The sequence below is a fragment of the Triticum dicoccoides genome, chromosome 4A (genome assembly GCF_002162155.2).
Source record: "Triticum dicoccoides isolate Atlit2015 ecotype Zavitan chromosome 4A, WEW_v2.0, whole genome shotgun sequence".
Taxonomy (NCBI): Eukaryota; Viridiplantae; Streptophyta; class Magnoliopsida; order Poales; family Poaceae; genus Triticum; species Triticum dicoccoides.
Window position 1 is genome coordinate 707,784,849 of NC_041386.1, and position 16,382 is coordinate 707,801,230.

At 45.2% G+C, this 16,382-nt stretch overlaps 1 protein-coding gene across 2 annotated transcripts; it reads left to right on the plus strand.

Moving 5' to 3' along the window:
- Positions 1-8,293: 8,293 nt before the first annotated feature.
- LOC119288054 (probable transcriptional regulator SLK3) lies at positions 8,294-16,382 on the plus strand. Of its 2 annotated transcripts, none has more exons than XM_037567671.1 (10): positions 8,294-8,520; positions 10,770-11,588; positions 11,667-11,795; positions 12,173-12,221; positions 12,791-13,005; positions 13,124-13,192; positions 13,829-13,929; positions 14,039-14,132; positions 14,277-14,346; positions 14,915-16,382. In XM_037567671.1, the coding sequence occupies exons 2-10, from the start codon at positions 10,875-10,877 to the stop codon at positions 16,063-16,065; spliced, it is 2,592 nt and encodes an 863-aa protein (XP_037423568.1). In that variant the 5' UTR covers positions 8,294-8,520; positions 10,770-10,874; the 3' UTR covers positions 16,066-16,382. The 2 variants fall into 2 exon arrangements, with proteins under 2 accessions (XP_037423568.1, XP_037423569.1); XM_037567672.1 differs by having other exon boundaries at positions 10,777-11,588.

Below are 16,382 nucleotides of genomic sequence, written 5' to 3' on the forward strand. Positions count from 1 at the left end.
TATGTTACTACAAATGGTGCACATGCAGTATGCAACTTATCAACGCCTGAGAAGATGAGGAGTAACCTTTACAAAAGGTAACCCTAACTATGAATTCGGTGAAACAACCAGCGGCCCACAAACACAACCGACACAACCCAGAAATACACAAGAAAACAAAAGCTAAATGAAAAACGTTCCACGTACATGGGCCAAAAGCAACACACATGCATGCCGCGGGAGCAGGGCCTGAAAAAAAAAGGTACTCCCTCCTTTTTTATTTAGTTCGCATATTAGGTTTGGTCAAAGTCAAGTTTTACAAACTTTGACCAAGTTTATAAACAAAAATATTAATATATACAATAACAAATCAACAATATTAGATTTATTATTCAATGTACTTTCACATCGTATAGATTTATTATGATAAATGCCTATATTATTTTCTACAAACTTGGTCAAACATTACGAAGTTTGACTTTAGTCAACTCTGATATGCAGAGTAAATAAAAACAGAGGGAGTATATTGGAGCATTTTAATCGTGCAGACTGCGGTCGGGAAATTATATGTGACTAGAACAATGCCCGTGCGTTAGATTGTGATTTACCTGCCCATAATATGCGATTGTGTAAATAAATGTTCATCAAATTTCGTTCGTGATTTACCTTATATTATGATCAGAAGTGATTTACCTGCCATAGTATACGATTGTGTAAATAAATATTCATCAAACTCTGACCGTGATTTACCTTATATTTGGATTAGAAATTTGGTAAGTAAATTAAATTAGAATTGGTTCAGAAGGTAAGTAAATTAAGATGATCAATTATTATACAGAAAAGGTTGGACGAAGGAGTGGTGGGAAGAAAGGTGAAACGAGGACTCTCTGTGTGTGACTTAACTAACTAGTAGAACGCCCGTGCGTTGCTACGGGCTATAATGCATACATAAATGAATCAAACAAATGATTAAGGTCACCTCTAAGGTCGAAGCTTATTTCTCCCTCATACATTATGGCGTGTTTGAGGCTCCTCGAAATTCAACCATCTAGACAGTCGGAGATCCCCCAATCCAGATCATATGTGGGGAGAAATGTGATTGTCCGGACTATGAGCCATGCTATATATCTCCAATACACAGGCCGAACACAAAAACCTATCCCATGACACACCCTTCTCCTTTTTATGTCGGACCCTATCTTTCCCGCACGGCTTCCGACTGCAGCGGGATATTTCTCGCTAGCTGGAGCCCTTTCTTTTAGAAACGGGTGACCCCCACCTCACCTTTGTTGTGTGTTGCCCGTGCATTGCTAAAGGGGCATATATATTCTAGTATTCAACATTAATTTTGTCTAATATATATTTTTTAGGGACAACTACATTTGAGCCCTTAGTTGTGTCACACCTGTTTGATTTGCCCCAAAATTCAAAAAAACCTCGTTTCTGTCCAGCTTGTTCCATCCTCTTATACTTTTGCCCTTTCACCGTTTGACCGAAACTTTGAAAATTTCATAACGAATTCATACTAACTCCAACAAATACAAATAAGATATCAAAATGTTCAGAACAACATCACCTATATGTGCATGTCATTTGCATTCATGAAAAAAGTGTTCAAAAGCCCCCATCTTAGTTTGACCTCATATGATCTCAGCATGAATAGTTAAATTTAGAAAATGATAAAAAAAATAAAAAAATCTGAATTTTTTTGTGGCAAACATTGACTAATAATTAAATAAACTAAATTCCTGACTTTGCAACAGGCTTCTACTGAAAATCTTACAAAGAATTGAGTGTTTGGGAGTTGTTCTAGGTACCTTGTGCTTGATTAAGGGTAGTGGTTGGTCGGCGGATGCAACAGCCTTTGGCCGTCCATGTGTTGTCAGCTGTAGTTCGTAGATCCGTCATGTGTACCCTGTGCCTCATCCGTTAATCGTCAAAGATGAGAAGCTCGATTCCTTTATGAACCCCGTACAACTACTTGCATTACCTGATGCACATGCAGACAATAGCTCCTAGTTAGCACTGAATAAAATTGTTTGCATCAGGGATTCACCAAGTAGTTTGTTTCCCGGCGAGCGACACACAAGTACATCAGGTAGATGGATTATAGAGGTTAAAAGTGCATCGATGTGTTCTTGGGAAAGGGAAAAGAAGAGGGCTGCTATACCTTGGCAAGTGGGAGGCGAGATGATCCATACCGGCGAGGCGCACCATGTTCTTGAGTCCGAATAGGTACGGCGGTTTGGCTCCGTCGTGGAGGCGGCTTGGACACGCCAGTGTAGGAGTCCTTGATGGCCTGGAGCTCCATCTCCCACGACGTCTCGGTACGATCGCTAGCGTCACCGCCGCTGGTGGGACGGCGTCGTGGGCGGAGTATGTAAGTGCAGCGGCAACCGGTGTTTGGCTAGGGAGATTTTGATCCCGTTCAATCGCTAGGTAGGACGTGCGCATGGATTGCTGGCAGAACATTGCATCAGGGGCCTTGAATAGGATGGTCGACCGTGGAGGAAAAATTGGATGACAGATCATAGGGTGTTGATTTTTCTGTGTACGTTAATCTGGCCGGCCTTTGGGGTAATTTAAGTTTGTTTAAGAGGAAGCGCTAGGAATCTGATTCCTTGTACGATGGATTTCATGTCGATACGTGTGATGGGCTTGTAAACGTGGCTTGGGCATTAGTATGTTCCTTAATCAGGGGCACAGTTACAAATGTTGACGCATCCAACATTTTAGGAAACTGATCCCTGATTTCTAGTAGGATATAATAAATCCTATAAATCACGTTTTATTTCTAGTAACAAATCGCTCCTCGGTTGTTTCAATGGAAGCATTATCTCTGGTAACAAATCGCTCCCCGGTTGTTTCAAAGGAAGCATTTTTCATGCGATAGAAATCAGGAAGCATCAAATAGGTTCTCAAATACGTATTGAAAATATGCAGATGCCACTAATAATATTACCATAAGCTGTTAACAAATTCCATGTGGCGATCCTTCCATGTGGCATTTAGTTGCTTCATTGCCCTTTCATTGATGCTTTGATATGAAAAACACAAAATGACACATGCTTCCTTACATGTTTAATAAAGCTTCATGGCTCACCATTTGATGCTTCGGAACAAAAATGGTAACCGAAACTCTGTTCAATGGTGTAGAAGCATCTCGATTTGGTGGAAGTTGCATCATACATTACAGAAGCATTTTTCTTATGTGTAGGAAGAAAAATAGAGCAATGTTGGATACACCATTGATAGGTAATTGAATTGCAGGTAGAAAGTATACCAATAATTTTACATATACATTTTGACCGAAGAAAATTATGCTTCCAAAAGGGTGGAAATTTGTTTCCAACAACAATCACTTGTACTTCCAATGTGAACAAAATCTGAATCACGTGTGGCTACTACACATATGGTATCCTTCAACCCGGCCAAATGCAAGACCGCTGGAGCACAGCCGACGTAGCACGCATGAGAGCATCGCTACCACGCAGCCACATTGAAAAGGGACCTCATGAGTCTATAGCATGCAGCCCCAATTACAGGCTTCAACGAGCAGAGCACGACCATACCACTTCAAGCAGCAACTACAAAATGTCTGACGAGGAGTAGCAGAGGAAACGAAGGTCTGCACACCGGCGAAATTACAGTGCCACACCGTCCAGATTGGGGATGCAGCGCGACGAACGGATCACAAGGAGCGTTGTGGGGGCATGAAGCACACATGCACATGCTTAGCCATCAAGGCGACATGGTGTGTGCGTTCTTGCCGGAGGACTTGCTGGTCGAACGTAGATGCGGTGGTGCGATAAGAGCGAGGTTGAAGCGAGGAGGATCCAGATGGCAGGTGTGGCAGAGAGGGTGGCGAGGTAGTTGATTAGGGTTTGATGGTGGATGTGAGGATGATTCGGAGGGGTTATATAGTACAGCCAGGCGTTGTTGGATGCATGGCTCCAAAACGATTGGTGAGATGCTGGTCTGACGAAAGCCATGTATTAGACGTCTCACAGGAATAGTTTTCCTTTATATTTATAGCCTTACCATACCTGGATTGATTTATTGCCATATAATTACCATATTCGGAATTTCTTGAGTTATGACCTTACCATACCTGTATTGATTTATTACTATAATAATCATATTTGAGATTTCTGAGTTTATAGCCTTACCATATGTGGATTAATTGTGATTGATTACCATAAATACATTGGGTGTTGCCGGTTACACGAGAAAAGAGGAAAACCGGTGAGAGGGTGGTGGTGGGAGGTGGGACGAAGAAAAACCAGACGAAAAAAAGCCAGACGAAAATAAATCGTGGAGACTATTCACCAACTCAGATTTCCTTCTCTTTCGCTGAACTCGGGAAATCCTTCCTGCATGTGACGCACGGCCTTAACTGCCCTGCAATCTCCACGATTATCTTCCCTACATACACGTGATTGTTTCCTTCTCATTTGTTAATAGATTGGCTAGCACCATTATATATCGGGAGCAAGAAAATCGCCCGAGATATCGCTCCGTTTTATTGAATTGATTGTGTCTGGTTACCTTAAGTTAATTGATTGCGTTTGGAAAGAATTGATTGTCATGCATGATTGCGTTTGGAAAGAATTGATTGTCATGCATGAATCGGGGACGTAAGGGGAGAAACGGAACCTGACTGCGTGCGGTGAATGGGGTGGGGTAGGGGTGGGGATGGTGTGATGAAAAAAACCGGTTGAAAAAAAACCATGGTAGGTGGGACGAAAAAAAACCTGAAAGCGAGACTATCAACTGCTCCATTAGAAGTAGAGATTCTTATTTATTTCTTAGAAAAACTAATTCTTATTCTTATTTGGACTGAGAATATTTGGTACGCGGAGAACCCTTTTGGTGGGGAGATTTGTGTAAAATCGGCGGTAGAGGCACGCCGTACGCGATCGAGAAGAATCTCACGCAAGTGCATGTGCAGGACGAGAGCGATGGATCGGCGACTAATTGACCTCATCCTCGTCACGCGCTCACGTGTGCCTTCCTCGCGAAGGATCGATGGATGGATTTGCATGCCCAACTGTACACGTAATTGGCTAATCTCTCGGGGTTAGCTTGGCCGGGTTACCAATCGCTAACCCAGGGACGCACTCGATCGATCGCAAATACCGGGTGCAGGTTTCACGATTCTTTGACCGACCAGCCCAAGCCTGCAGCAAGTTCCGGCGCTGGAAAATGAGCACGTGGATCGATGGACGATGTGTAGCCATGTTGATTCGGAAAATACTTTGGAGATGTTGAAGAAAATACCGCTGCCCTTCTTTGCTCGGAAGTTGATAAAACACCAGAACTTATTAAAAGAAAAACACAAGCTTCGGATGGAAACACAATTGACAAATATGTAATACACCTCATCTACTCCAGAAAAGCGAGTAATTCACATATTGAAGGTCGCCGAACCGTCGACAAATGGAGTTGCTCACCCTAGAGCAGGAATGAGTACCAACCCGGTCACCATGGGATATTCGTATCCCCGACCACCTCATTGTGCCATTTAATCGTCGAACTGGAGAGGACCATATGGTCACATATCGAAGGCCGCCGAACCATCCACGAATGGAGTTGCTCATCCTAGAGCAACAACGGGTACCAACCCCGATCACCATGGTATATCTCATTCTTATAACGACCACCCCACTACACCATTTAACCATGGGTAGTACACAATTTCAGAAATATTTCCATCAACATACACTATATTTAACAAACTTGTTGACATATCGTGGACTTTTTCAGGAAACAATCTCCAAATTAATAAGAAAGGCCCACCCATTAGACTGGCGATGTATTGCATTGGGACTACATTCGTAAAATACACAACAACTGGTAATGGGATGGATTATAAAGAGGAAATGAAAATCTATAATGCTTGGCCACCCAAGCCAAATCAACGAGCCATCTTGATCCGGCTTGGTCAGGAGACAAATGCAAGACTGTGGCGGCTAGGGCTATGGTTAGGGTTAGGATGGCATGGTAGCATTTCAAAAGCGATTGAAGCGACGATGAGAAACAATGAAGGGAAGGGGAATGTACTGATGGTGGCAAGACAACCTCGAAGAAAAATGCGTTGACGACGAATCATTCGGCCGCAAGTAGGCCGCAATGAGGGCCGCAACTAGCTATCACATCATCTCCAAGCAGAAACGTTTTAGACTAACCACGCGCCAATTCTTAGGCATTATCCATGAAGTTGTCAGTGAGACATTTTGTTTCCCCGCAAAGATAAACATGTTCAATGGTCCTCAATCAACCGAGACAATTTTTTTATAACTAAGACACTATTTTGAAACTAGCGAAATTTTGAAGTAGCCCTCCATCACTGTACAACACCTGAATGTATGCAGAAATAATGATAGTACAATCTTCAGGTGGAGGCACAACCGACAAATATGTAATACACCTCCTGATGCGGAGCATCCTACGGGCATCACCATGTCAAGAGTCCGGTTGGAAAGTGACACATGCGAGCTGTACTTCTCATACATAAAGGTGAATCTTCTCCTTTACACATGTTCACTTGGCCCCTTCGAGGATGGTATACTACTTGACACTCCACTCGTGTGCATGCATAGGTATTGCTGGAGCTTCATAGATACGAGGAGGAGTGCAAGCAACAAGGAACACCTACACCATCCGCGAGGGAAGCGTGGAAGTGAAGACGAAAGAAGAAGGAGCTACGAAGTCTACAACGACCGGACGACTGGAAGCCACCGGACGTCCGACCCTCTATAGCGCCTGGACGACCGACGTCCGTTGGACGTCCGACGCACCCTCAACCAGCACCATACCAAGCCTACAGCGGCCGGATGACCGACGAGACACCGGACGTCTAACGAGTCCCAGCACCCGGACGACCTACGCCGACTGGACGACCGGCACCACCTGTTCGGAGCCAAAACGTCGGAAGTCCGACGCCCTCCGGACGTCCGAACCCCCGCGAGCTACCGGACGTCTGACCCGATCGGACGTCCGACACTGCCTGTGCGCAGCCGGGCCTTTGGCCTTGTATCCCTCTCCCACTTACCCCTTCGTGGCTTAGACTATATAAATAGACCTCCCCCTCATCCTTTCTAGGGTTAGCAAAGTGATAGCTCATTTATATGTGAGCTTCTCCTACCACTCCTTCTCTTGAGAGAGAGAGAGAAAGAGACCACTACTCCTTTGGAGGCCAAGACCTCCATCTAGGAGAAGATCCCGCGGGATATCATCAAGACCCCCTCGCGGGAAGATCCGTCTAGGATACCATTAAGACCTCCTCTCGAAGACGAACCTTACCTTGTATCTTTAAACCAAGACATTTTCTTATAACCAAGGCGTTGTTTTTTTAAATAGAAAAAACTAAGGCATTTTTTCTAATTGAACTAAGCCATTGTTTTGGATAGATAAGACCTCGCCATGGTGTTATTTGTTGTTGTTGATGTTGTTGGTACCACCAAAGCACCTACCAATCCTATGATTACGTCCCCCTCCCCAAACATGTGAGCCACAATAATCACCCAAAGCGAACCCTACGATGGTCGGGCCCCCCAGGCTAGCCCAGCACACGATAATTATCACGTTATTAAGCACCAAAAAAATAATAATAAATCGTACTACGATACTAGTCAAACTCAAACAGCCTGCTCCGCCCCTCCCCGCGGGCCCCACCCTCGCAAAAAAGCAAACGCCCCACAAAAGCAAGCGACCCGCGCCGCGTGCGCGTAGCAAATGTAATGCGCCCGTAGCCAAATGATCAGCAGTCGGCCCGAGAAGGAAAAAGGGCCGAAAGCTACGCGCACCCGCCTCGCTTCACCCACGCGCACGCCGACATGCGGGGCCCGCGAGGCCTCCCGGCCCGCAGGTCAGCTAGCCGAGCCGGCGTGCACGTAGCCCTGCTCCCAGCTAGAAAGAACCCCCCGTTTATCTCGCGCACCAGCCCGCAGCCAGCCGTAAAGCGACGCGCGCCGCTGACGCGTGGGCCCGCGGGTTCTCCCCGGGCCCGCGGCGCTCGTGTCTTCCGCTCGGAGCACACGGTCCCGTCGCACCCACCCACCGCCCGCGCCGCTGACGGCGCGGGCCCGCGTGTCGCGCGGCGCGTGCGCGTAGCGCGGGCCGACCTCCCCGCTCCCGGTCGCGCGTCCCCACCACCCGGCCAATCGCGGGCGGCCACGTGGGGGCGTCCGCCGTTGGATCCGGATCGGAGGGCCGGGACGGCGCGGGCGGGCCCCGCGCGACCCGTCGATGGCGGTCACCCCGGCCCGGCCCCCGGTCGCGCCCCCCGCGCATCTATTTAACCCGGCCGCCCTCGCCCGCCCGCCGGCGTCGCCGCCGCCGCAGACCCGCACGCACCCAGCCACCAGAAGCGGAGCAGAAGAAATAAGAAGCCACGGTAGACTAAAAAGCAAACGCCAGAAAGAATAATATCCGGAGCACGAGGCCAACGAGGAGGGAGCAGAGCGTCGCCGAGGAGGCGGAGGAGGAAGAACAGCGGCGACCGGCCACGACCGCACCGCCGGCGAGCGAGCTCCCGAGGTGAGGATTTCTCCGCGCCGCACTCGGTTGGTGGTACCCGCGCAGCTGGTACTAGTAGTAGATTGGTTCCACTCATGGCCCGGCCGCTTCGAGGGGATTTGCCTCCGCGTTCTTGATGCGGGGGCGATTCTCCGCCCCGGAGACGGGCCCCGGCCGCCCCAATGCGGCGGCGCCGGGAATTTGGGGGCGGAAAAAAAAATCCTCTTCTTGCGCTAGGAAAGGTGTAGAGCCCACCTAAAGCGAGAGCTGAAAAGAGCGTAGAATTTCTCCGAGCTCGCAAATTCTCTGGATCTTGGGAGGAGCGCTGCCTCTGGTGTTGCCTGAGTTGTTGGGGAGGCCGTGAATGCCTGGAGCTCTCAAGGTGTTGCCTCCTCTTCCTCTGCCTGTGTTGGTCGGTAGTAGTATCTGTTTGCCTGCAGCTTTTGTACTGCGAGCTGGGGTGGAGTTAGCTAGGGGGGTGAGCTCTGTCATGGCGCAATGTCGCTCCCTGCTTGTTAGGTTTATTTCTCTGCTTGTGATTTCTTGAGGTGAGGCCGCGCCTTGTGATTCGATCGGTTCCGTTGAGGATGAACCGGCCGATTTCGAGAAGGAAAGAAACCGATTATGGGGAACCATGAGGGTGAAATAATCAATCACCTCTAAGAAAGCCGCGGCACAAGTTAGCGCACTGTGTCCAAATTGTGTTATTGCAGAGCATTTGCTTCCCCCTCACCGCCCCCTTCAATGAATCTCTCCTGTGACTAATGACCACCTTAAAATATAATTTGTCTCCTTTTTTGTATTTTTTTTCTTGGTGAGGTAGATCTTCTTATTCCCATTACTTTGACCTTCTCTCCGGCTTCTTAGGTTAGGCGGTCTATCTGCTGTGCCCTGTTTTAGTTTTGAAGCAGTTTTTGTTTATCAGGGTTTCTTGTTTTAGTTGCAGTCCTCCATAGTCTGTAATTAAGTAGTCCAAACGAAGTGGCTGGTGATGATGCAAGGTTGTATTTTTTTCCTTCTAACCGAATTAGGTGGGTTTGTGTACCTGTGATTTTCTTTTACGTTAGATTAGAGGGAGCCACGCCATTCACACATGGGCCCATGGGTTTTCTCTCGGTCGGTCCATGGTGCGCGAGCTCCCGGTTTCCTCCCCTCGGAGCACGCGGTGGCTCCGCGCCCTCCCACCCTTTGCGTTACCGGCACGGTGTGTGTGCGGCAATTTCGAGAAAGAAATAAACCAATTTTGGGGAACAAACAGGGGAAAATAATCAATCACCTCTAAGAAAGCCGTGGCAGAAGTTAACACTCAGTATCCAAATTGTGTTATTGCGGATCGTTTGCTCCCCCCTTCAACAAATCTTCTAATTCCTCTGTGACTGATGACCACCTTAAAAAATGACACACTCGTTTCTGCATTGAAGGATACAATTTGTCTCCTTTCTGTATTTCTTTTTCTTGGTGAGTTAAATCTTTTTGTTCATTACATTGACCTTCTCTTCCAGTTTCTGAGGTTAGGCAGTCTATCTGCTGTGTCCTGTTTTAGTTAGGTTTTGAAGCACTTTTTTGTTTATCGTCAGGGTTTCTTGTTTTAGTCGTAGTCCTTCATAGTCTGTCGTTAAATATCCAAACAAAGTGGCAGGTGGTCATGCAAGATTGTATTTTCTTCTAATTGAACTAGGTGTGTTTGTGTTCCTGTGATTTCTCTTACCTTTGTTTGTTTACTGTTTGGTTTGTTGTGATATCTTGCAAGCTCGCATGAGACTGTACATCGCTGAACTTTTCGCATTACCAGCTCCCTTTGTCTTGTGCTTTCCTTTTGTCAGGGTGAACAGAAATCAACTCTCTTAGTTGTTAGGAACTTGATCATGCCAACTTGTAGTTGCAATTTGCATTGATTGTATTATATGTGCTAGTTAGTAATTCAAATGAAATACCCTGTCTCAGTCAACTTCTCTTCCCCTGTTTCCTCTCTATTTGTGTTATTTCTGGCTTCTTTTACGTCGGCCATATAACATGTATTCCTTTTGAAAGTTAAGTCGATGTATTTCATCTCTTAGATCGGATTAACACTTGCCTTTTGATGATGGCTATTTTTATCATTGATGTCCTGAAACAAGTCCTCCTAATTTTGAGACTTAGAAGTTAGTAACTTAGAATTATGCATCCTGGACTGTTGGTTCATAAGCTCATTGGCTGAGAAATTTTGCGGTGACTGTTTTCTTGATTTGCTTGCATTGCTTCAAAATATCACTGATAATTACACTTTGCAGTTTCCAGCGAAAATATCCGAAGATCCTTGCTAGTTCCAGGGACGTTCTATCCCATTAAGCAAGATTCTTCAAGGTGATGGTTCAGTCTCAACCCTGCTGACCTCCATGTCCGGGGCCCCACGCTCCAACCTTGGACTTGTTCCCAGGGACATGAATGGTAGCCTTCCAGTCAGTACTACAAATTCCTCTGGGCCAAGCATTGGTGTTAGCTCTTTGGTGACCGATGGCAACTCATCACTTTCTGGAGGTGCCCAGTTTCAGCAAAGCACGAGCATGAATGCTGATTCATTCATGCGCCTTCCTGCCTCTCCGATGTCGTTTTCGTCCAACAACATTTCTGGCTCTTCAGTCATTGATGGCTCCATCATGCAGCAAAGTCCACCCCAAGAGCAGATGCAGAAGCGGAGAGCATCTAGTGTAACATCACAACCTGTGATTGATGCTGCCGCCGCATTTCATGCTCAAAAGAAGCCAAGAGTTGATATTCGGCAAGATGATATCTTGCAGCAACAGTTGATTCAACAGCTGCTCCAAGGTCAGAGTTCCCTTCATCTCCAGGGCCAACATAACCCACAGCTTCAAGCCTTGATCCGGCAGCACAAACTGGCACAAATTCAGCAACAACAGCAGCATCAGTTATCGCAACAATTTCCTCAGCATCAACATTCTCAAGTTGGCATACCTCGGCAGCCGCAGTTGAGGCCGCCGCTAGCACAGCCTGGAATTCAGCTAGCTGGACCTGTTAGGACTCCTGTTGAGAGTGGGCTTTGTTCTCGAAGGTTAATGCAGTATTTGTATCACAAGCGTTACCGGCCAGATGTGAGTTTCTGCATTTTCATACATTTATTACAAGGTACAAAACAATGGAAGTACAATTTACTTAAATTTTTATTGTAGAATAATCCCATAACATACTGGAGGAAGCTCATTGATGAATATTTTGCACCACGATCAAGAGAGAGATGGTGTGTGTCATCATATGAAAAACCAGGGAATACCTCAGCTGCTATTCCACAGACATCCCCGGTTAGTAAAAATTTCATATCTGAAATTATGTTGAATAGATGTTTAAATAGTATCATACACCATCTTTTTATTGTTCTGCTAGGATTATTCAACACCGTTTATTATCGATTACCTTTGATGGCAGTGAGAAACATAATTTGCCTCTCGAGGAAATATTTGTTATTTTAACCTGTACTAATTATTTTAATTGAAAGTTTGAAACTGTCCTGCAATGGCTATTTTGATTGTATATATCTATTTTGTGTAATAAACCCACTGATAGCTGATAAAGCTGATTCTTTGTCTGCTCTGCATGCATGGTCGATATCCAGGGTACTTATTCCTTTGATGTCGTATAAGATCTATGAAATTTCATTCCTATTCTTTCCTTGTTACAGGGTACATGGCGTTGTGATATTTGTAATACGCATTCGGGGAAAGGATATGGTAAAATGTTATATCCTTGGTTGTTTGCACATTTCCCTTCAAGATTGCTCACTGAGTATGAATGCTGATTTGTTTGTGCTTATTCTGTTATTCCTCTATTTGCCAAGCTCAATATTTTTGTACATTTCTTGTGCTTTACAGAAGACAATCAACAGTATTACTTTCTAAGGAAGCCACTAAGCATTAAGAGTGCAAATAAATGTAGCTAAACAGAATTCTAAGGAAGCATCAAGAGTGCAAATAAAAGTATCTTATGAATTTGTTAACTCTCTGGAGCAGTACAGAATACCTTATCATAAGAAAGTGTTACTGTCATGAATGAAGAATATCCTCATAGTGTTGGCATTTTATTTCTTCCACAGCAAAGCCTTCTTTGTGTTATCATGCGCTTTCCCCCTCCTGTTTTTTTAGATGAACACCTTGACTGTTTGTTTTTGGGGCTCTTTTTGTTTTGCCTCTTCATTGTGCAATTCTCATAAATAAGATTTTAAGTTTTTCTCTGCAATGTAATATCAATATGTATTTTTGAGCTCACCCAGTTTCCCCCCTTTCTCTTATCTATCATACAGAGGCTACCTCTGAAATACTTCCTAGACTCTGTCAAATTAGATTTGACCACGGTGTTAAGGATGAATATCTATTCCTTGACATGCCGAACGAGTTCCGGTTGCCCAACGGACTGCTGCTCCTGGAGCATACTAAAGTTGTTCAGAAGAGCATCTACGACCATCAACATGTCACACATGAGGGACAACTGAGAATAATATTCACTCCAGAACTAAAGGTATGTTCCTAGTTGTAGTAGCTAGCCCATACCATAGCACCTTTTGGGTGTCCTTTCTTGAACATTTGTGGATATCTCGAAATGTGAATCATTCTTATGTGCTGAATTGCATATGCAGATTATGTCCTGGGAGTTTTGTTCACGGAAACACGACGAGTATGTCACTCGCAAGTTTCTAACAGAGCAGGTATAGCTCTTAGACCAGTATGGGATTCCTGTTCCATCTCCTATTTGATTAACCTTTGGTTCAAAGGCAGCATATGGTTGAGCTGTCGCCTACATATACACAGTGTGGTTTTGATGCCTGGCATCTTGTAGTTTTGTGTTTATGACGTAAATCTAATGGGTATTGCTGCTCCTGGGTGATTGGGGTGTGAAAGGACCAGATCCCTCCCACGGTTACTATGTTTATCACCCATTTGCTTAACTGTCTACTCAACTAAGTTACAGATAGCTGCAGGTGGAAAACACCGAAGACGGTTAAATTATACTCAACCTTTAGAGTAGGCCATAATTCATTGCAATCCTCATGTTTGCCATAGCACCTTTCAAAATCACTTGCTACAAGACTGTATGTGCCGTCTTGTTTTGTGGTTCTAAATCACTATGATTATTTTACGGTTTTGCAATTTCAAAGCTTCCTGTCTTTTTCATAATTTTTTCTTCCAAATGGATTTATTTTTTTACTTTCGTAGGAAGTGGTTAAGCACGGGCATTCAACCAGTCCACATAATTATAAATCTTAATCTGTGACTTTGTGTGATGCGCTTTAACTTTGGTACCCTTCTATGTTTTTCTTATGCACATGCTTTTGTTTTTTCAGGTTACACATATGCTGCGTGCTACCCAGAGTTATCAAGCTACTGTCACTAAAAATGGACCTGCTGGCCTATCGCACGATGAGGCACAGAAGGCTTGCAACGAGTTAGTAAAACTAAAGTCACGAAAATATGTAGTTGATTCTCTCTAGAGTTGAATTTCTGATATTCTAATCACTAAATGTAAATTCTTTTTTTTGGTATGAAATTTATAGTTTTGCGTCAGCTTCACGACAACTAGCGAAAAATATAGATCACCACAGCCTAAATGAACATGGTCTTTCTAAAAGATATGTTCGCTGTTTGCAGGTAACTGGACTTCCCTAAGTAGTATATACCTTTCTATTTGCTCAACATTTTGTAGTCTTGATATTTTCCACATGGTGTGCATTATATGGTTTTATTCTGTATATGTGCATTATGGCACGTTAATTGCTTATGTCCTCTTGGCAGATATCAGAGGTGGTGAATCACATGAAGGATCTAATTGAGTTCAGCCACAAGAACAAGCTCGGCCCTATAGGTAGGAGCATGCACATATACCAATCGTGTTTAGTACCTACTAAGTGCTATATTTGGTTTCCATAGAACAGTTTTGACCAGTGACTCTCATGAATATGGTAGAACTAAGCATAGCATTTTGGTTTCTTCCAAAAAGTTAAGCCATAATGCATGTTGTATTGTATTACCTCAGTACTGAAATATAAGACATTTTTGTAGGCTAGGCTAGTTTAGCCTACAAAAATGTTTATATTTTGGTACAGAGGTAGTACTTCATAAGAAATATCTACATGGCTAGAAGCTACGTTCAAACTCCAGCTGAGCCAAAAACCCAGCTAATATCATGCAAATTTGGTCGTAATGCAACTTCTGAACTAGTGGGAGATGTGGACTGTGAGCTTGAACATGTACAAATTGGTTGTGATGCAAACAATGCGGAGCTAAACATTGTATGCCACCTTTAGGGCTTCATCATATTTGCTGCTGATAACAGCAAATCATAACAACTGAAGAGAAACATTTGTAACGATAGTGACCATTGATCCGTGAGATAGTTTAAATGTTTAATTATTTTGCCTGTTCATCTGCAGAGGGACTGAAGAACTATCCCAAGCAAACTGCTGGACCAAAGCTCACGGTGCAGAATTTGCATGACTCAAAGGCGGTCAAAATAGAAATGAGCCCCCATGTTAATAACGAGGTTCCAGGTGTTGGAGCAACTAGTAATAATCCGCAGAATCCTGCAGCACAAAGCAATTACCAACACATTCTGAGAAGCTCAAGTGCAAATCAGGGTTTGCTTCAGCAGGAGGCATCACAGAATGCCGCGGCAATGAACAGTTACCAGAATCTGTTTAGAAGCTCAAGCGCAAATCAGGGTTTGCTCCAGCAGGAGGCATCTCAGAATGCTGCTGCGCTAAATAATTACCAGAATATGCTTAGGGGCTCGAGCCCGAATCAAAGTTTACTTCAGCAGGAGGCATCGAGTATCTTCAAAGGTCCTACAGCAGTGCACAGTGGCATTCAGCTGGAAGCATCTAGGTCGTTCCGTGCGGCTCAGCTTGGGCAATTCCAGCATCCCATGTCGTTCCAGCAAGGTATGCCCCAGCACCAGCATAACAATTTCCAAGGCCTGGGCGCTAGTCCACAATTCCAGCAGCATGTGATCAATCAGCTGCTGCAAGAAGCCAAGAATACCAATAGCCGCACTCTTGCTCATCAGCAGCAGCAGCAACACCATCAGCAGCAGCAGCAGCAGCAGCAGCAACACCATCAACTGCAGCAGCAGCAGCAACACCATCAACAGCAGCAGCAGCAGCATCAACAGCAGCAGCAGCAACAACATCAACAGCAGCAGCAGCAACATCAGCAGCAGCAGCAGTCTCCTAGCACTCCCAATGCAAATGGTGGTCTGGCATCCGGAGCCGCGGTCACCAACAGCGCCGCTAGCACAGAGCAGGCACAGCACATGAATAACGGCACAGCAAAGGGCGCGGCTCCGATGGGTACGGGGCCTAGTAACCTGATCAACAGCGGAGCTGGCATGGTCCAGCGAAGCAGCAGTTTCAAGTCGGTAAGCAGCAACCCGGCCGCTTCTGGCGGCAATGCTGTGGCGACCCCAAAGGCGGAGTCTGTGCACGACATGGACGACCTGGAACATCTCATCTCCCACGAACTCGTGGAGAGCGGGCTGTTCATGGGGGAGCAGCCGGGGGACGGTGGCTTCTCGTGGAATATCTGACATCATTGTCAACCAAAGTCTCGCTACTCTGAGAGCTGTGTTTGATGATGATATCGCAGTAGATTATTAAAAAGTTTTTCCTCTTTTTCGAGCTCGCGTTGTCCGCCTGGAACAGTCTCTGGTGATCATAGATTGACGAACTTTCAGTTATGTGAGAGTGTGAGTTGGTTTGGATAGCAGTGCAACCCAGTGTTATTAACTAAGTATGGAATGACATGCTGTGGTTGTCATCTGTGCTGCTATCTTCTTACCAGTGTTTGGCCTGCCATCTGTAATCTGTTCTTAAACCCATCATATATCCATGAGAGGTGTAGCAA

Bases quoted from the DNA above. Each gene is read 5' to 3' on its own strand.
- LOC119288054 (XM_037567671.1), top strand. From the start codon at position 10,875: ATGTCCGGGGCCCCACGCTCCAACCTTGGACTTGTTCCCAGGGACATG. The intron at 13,006-13,123 runs GTATGTTCCTAG...TTGCATATGCAG, and splicing joins TATTCACTCCAGAACTAAAG to ATTATGTCCTGGGAGTTTTG. The intron at 13,930-14,038 runs GTTAGTAAAACT...TGAAATTTATAG, and splicing joins GCACAGAAGGCTTGCAACGA to TTTTGCGTCAGCTTCACGAC.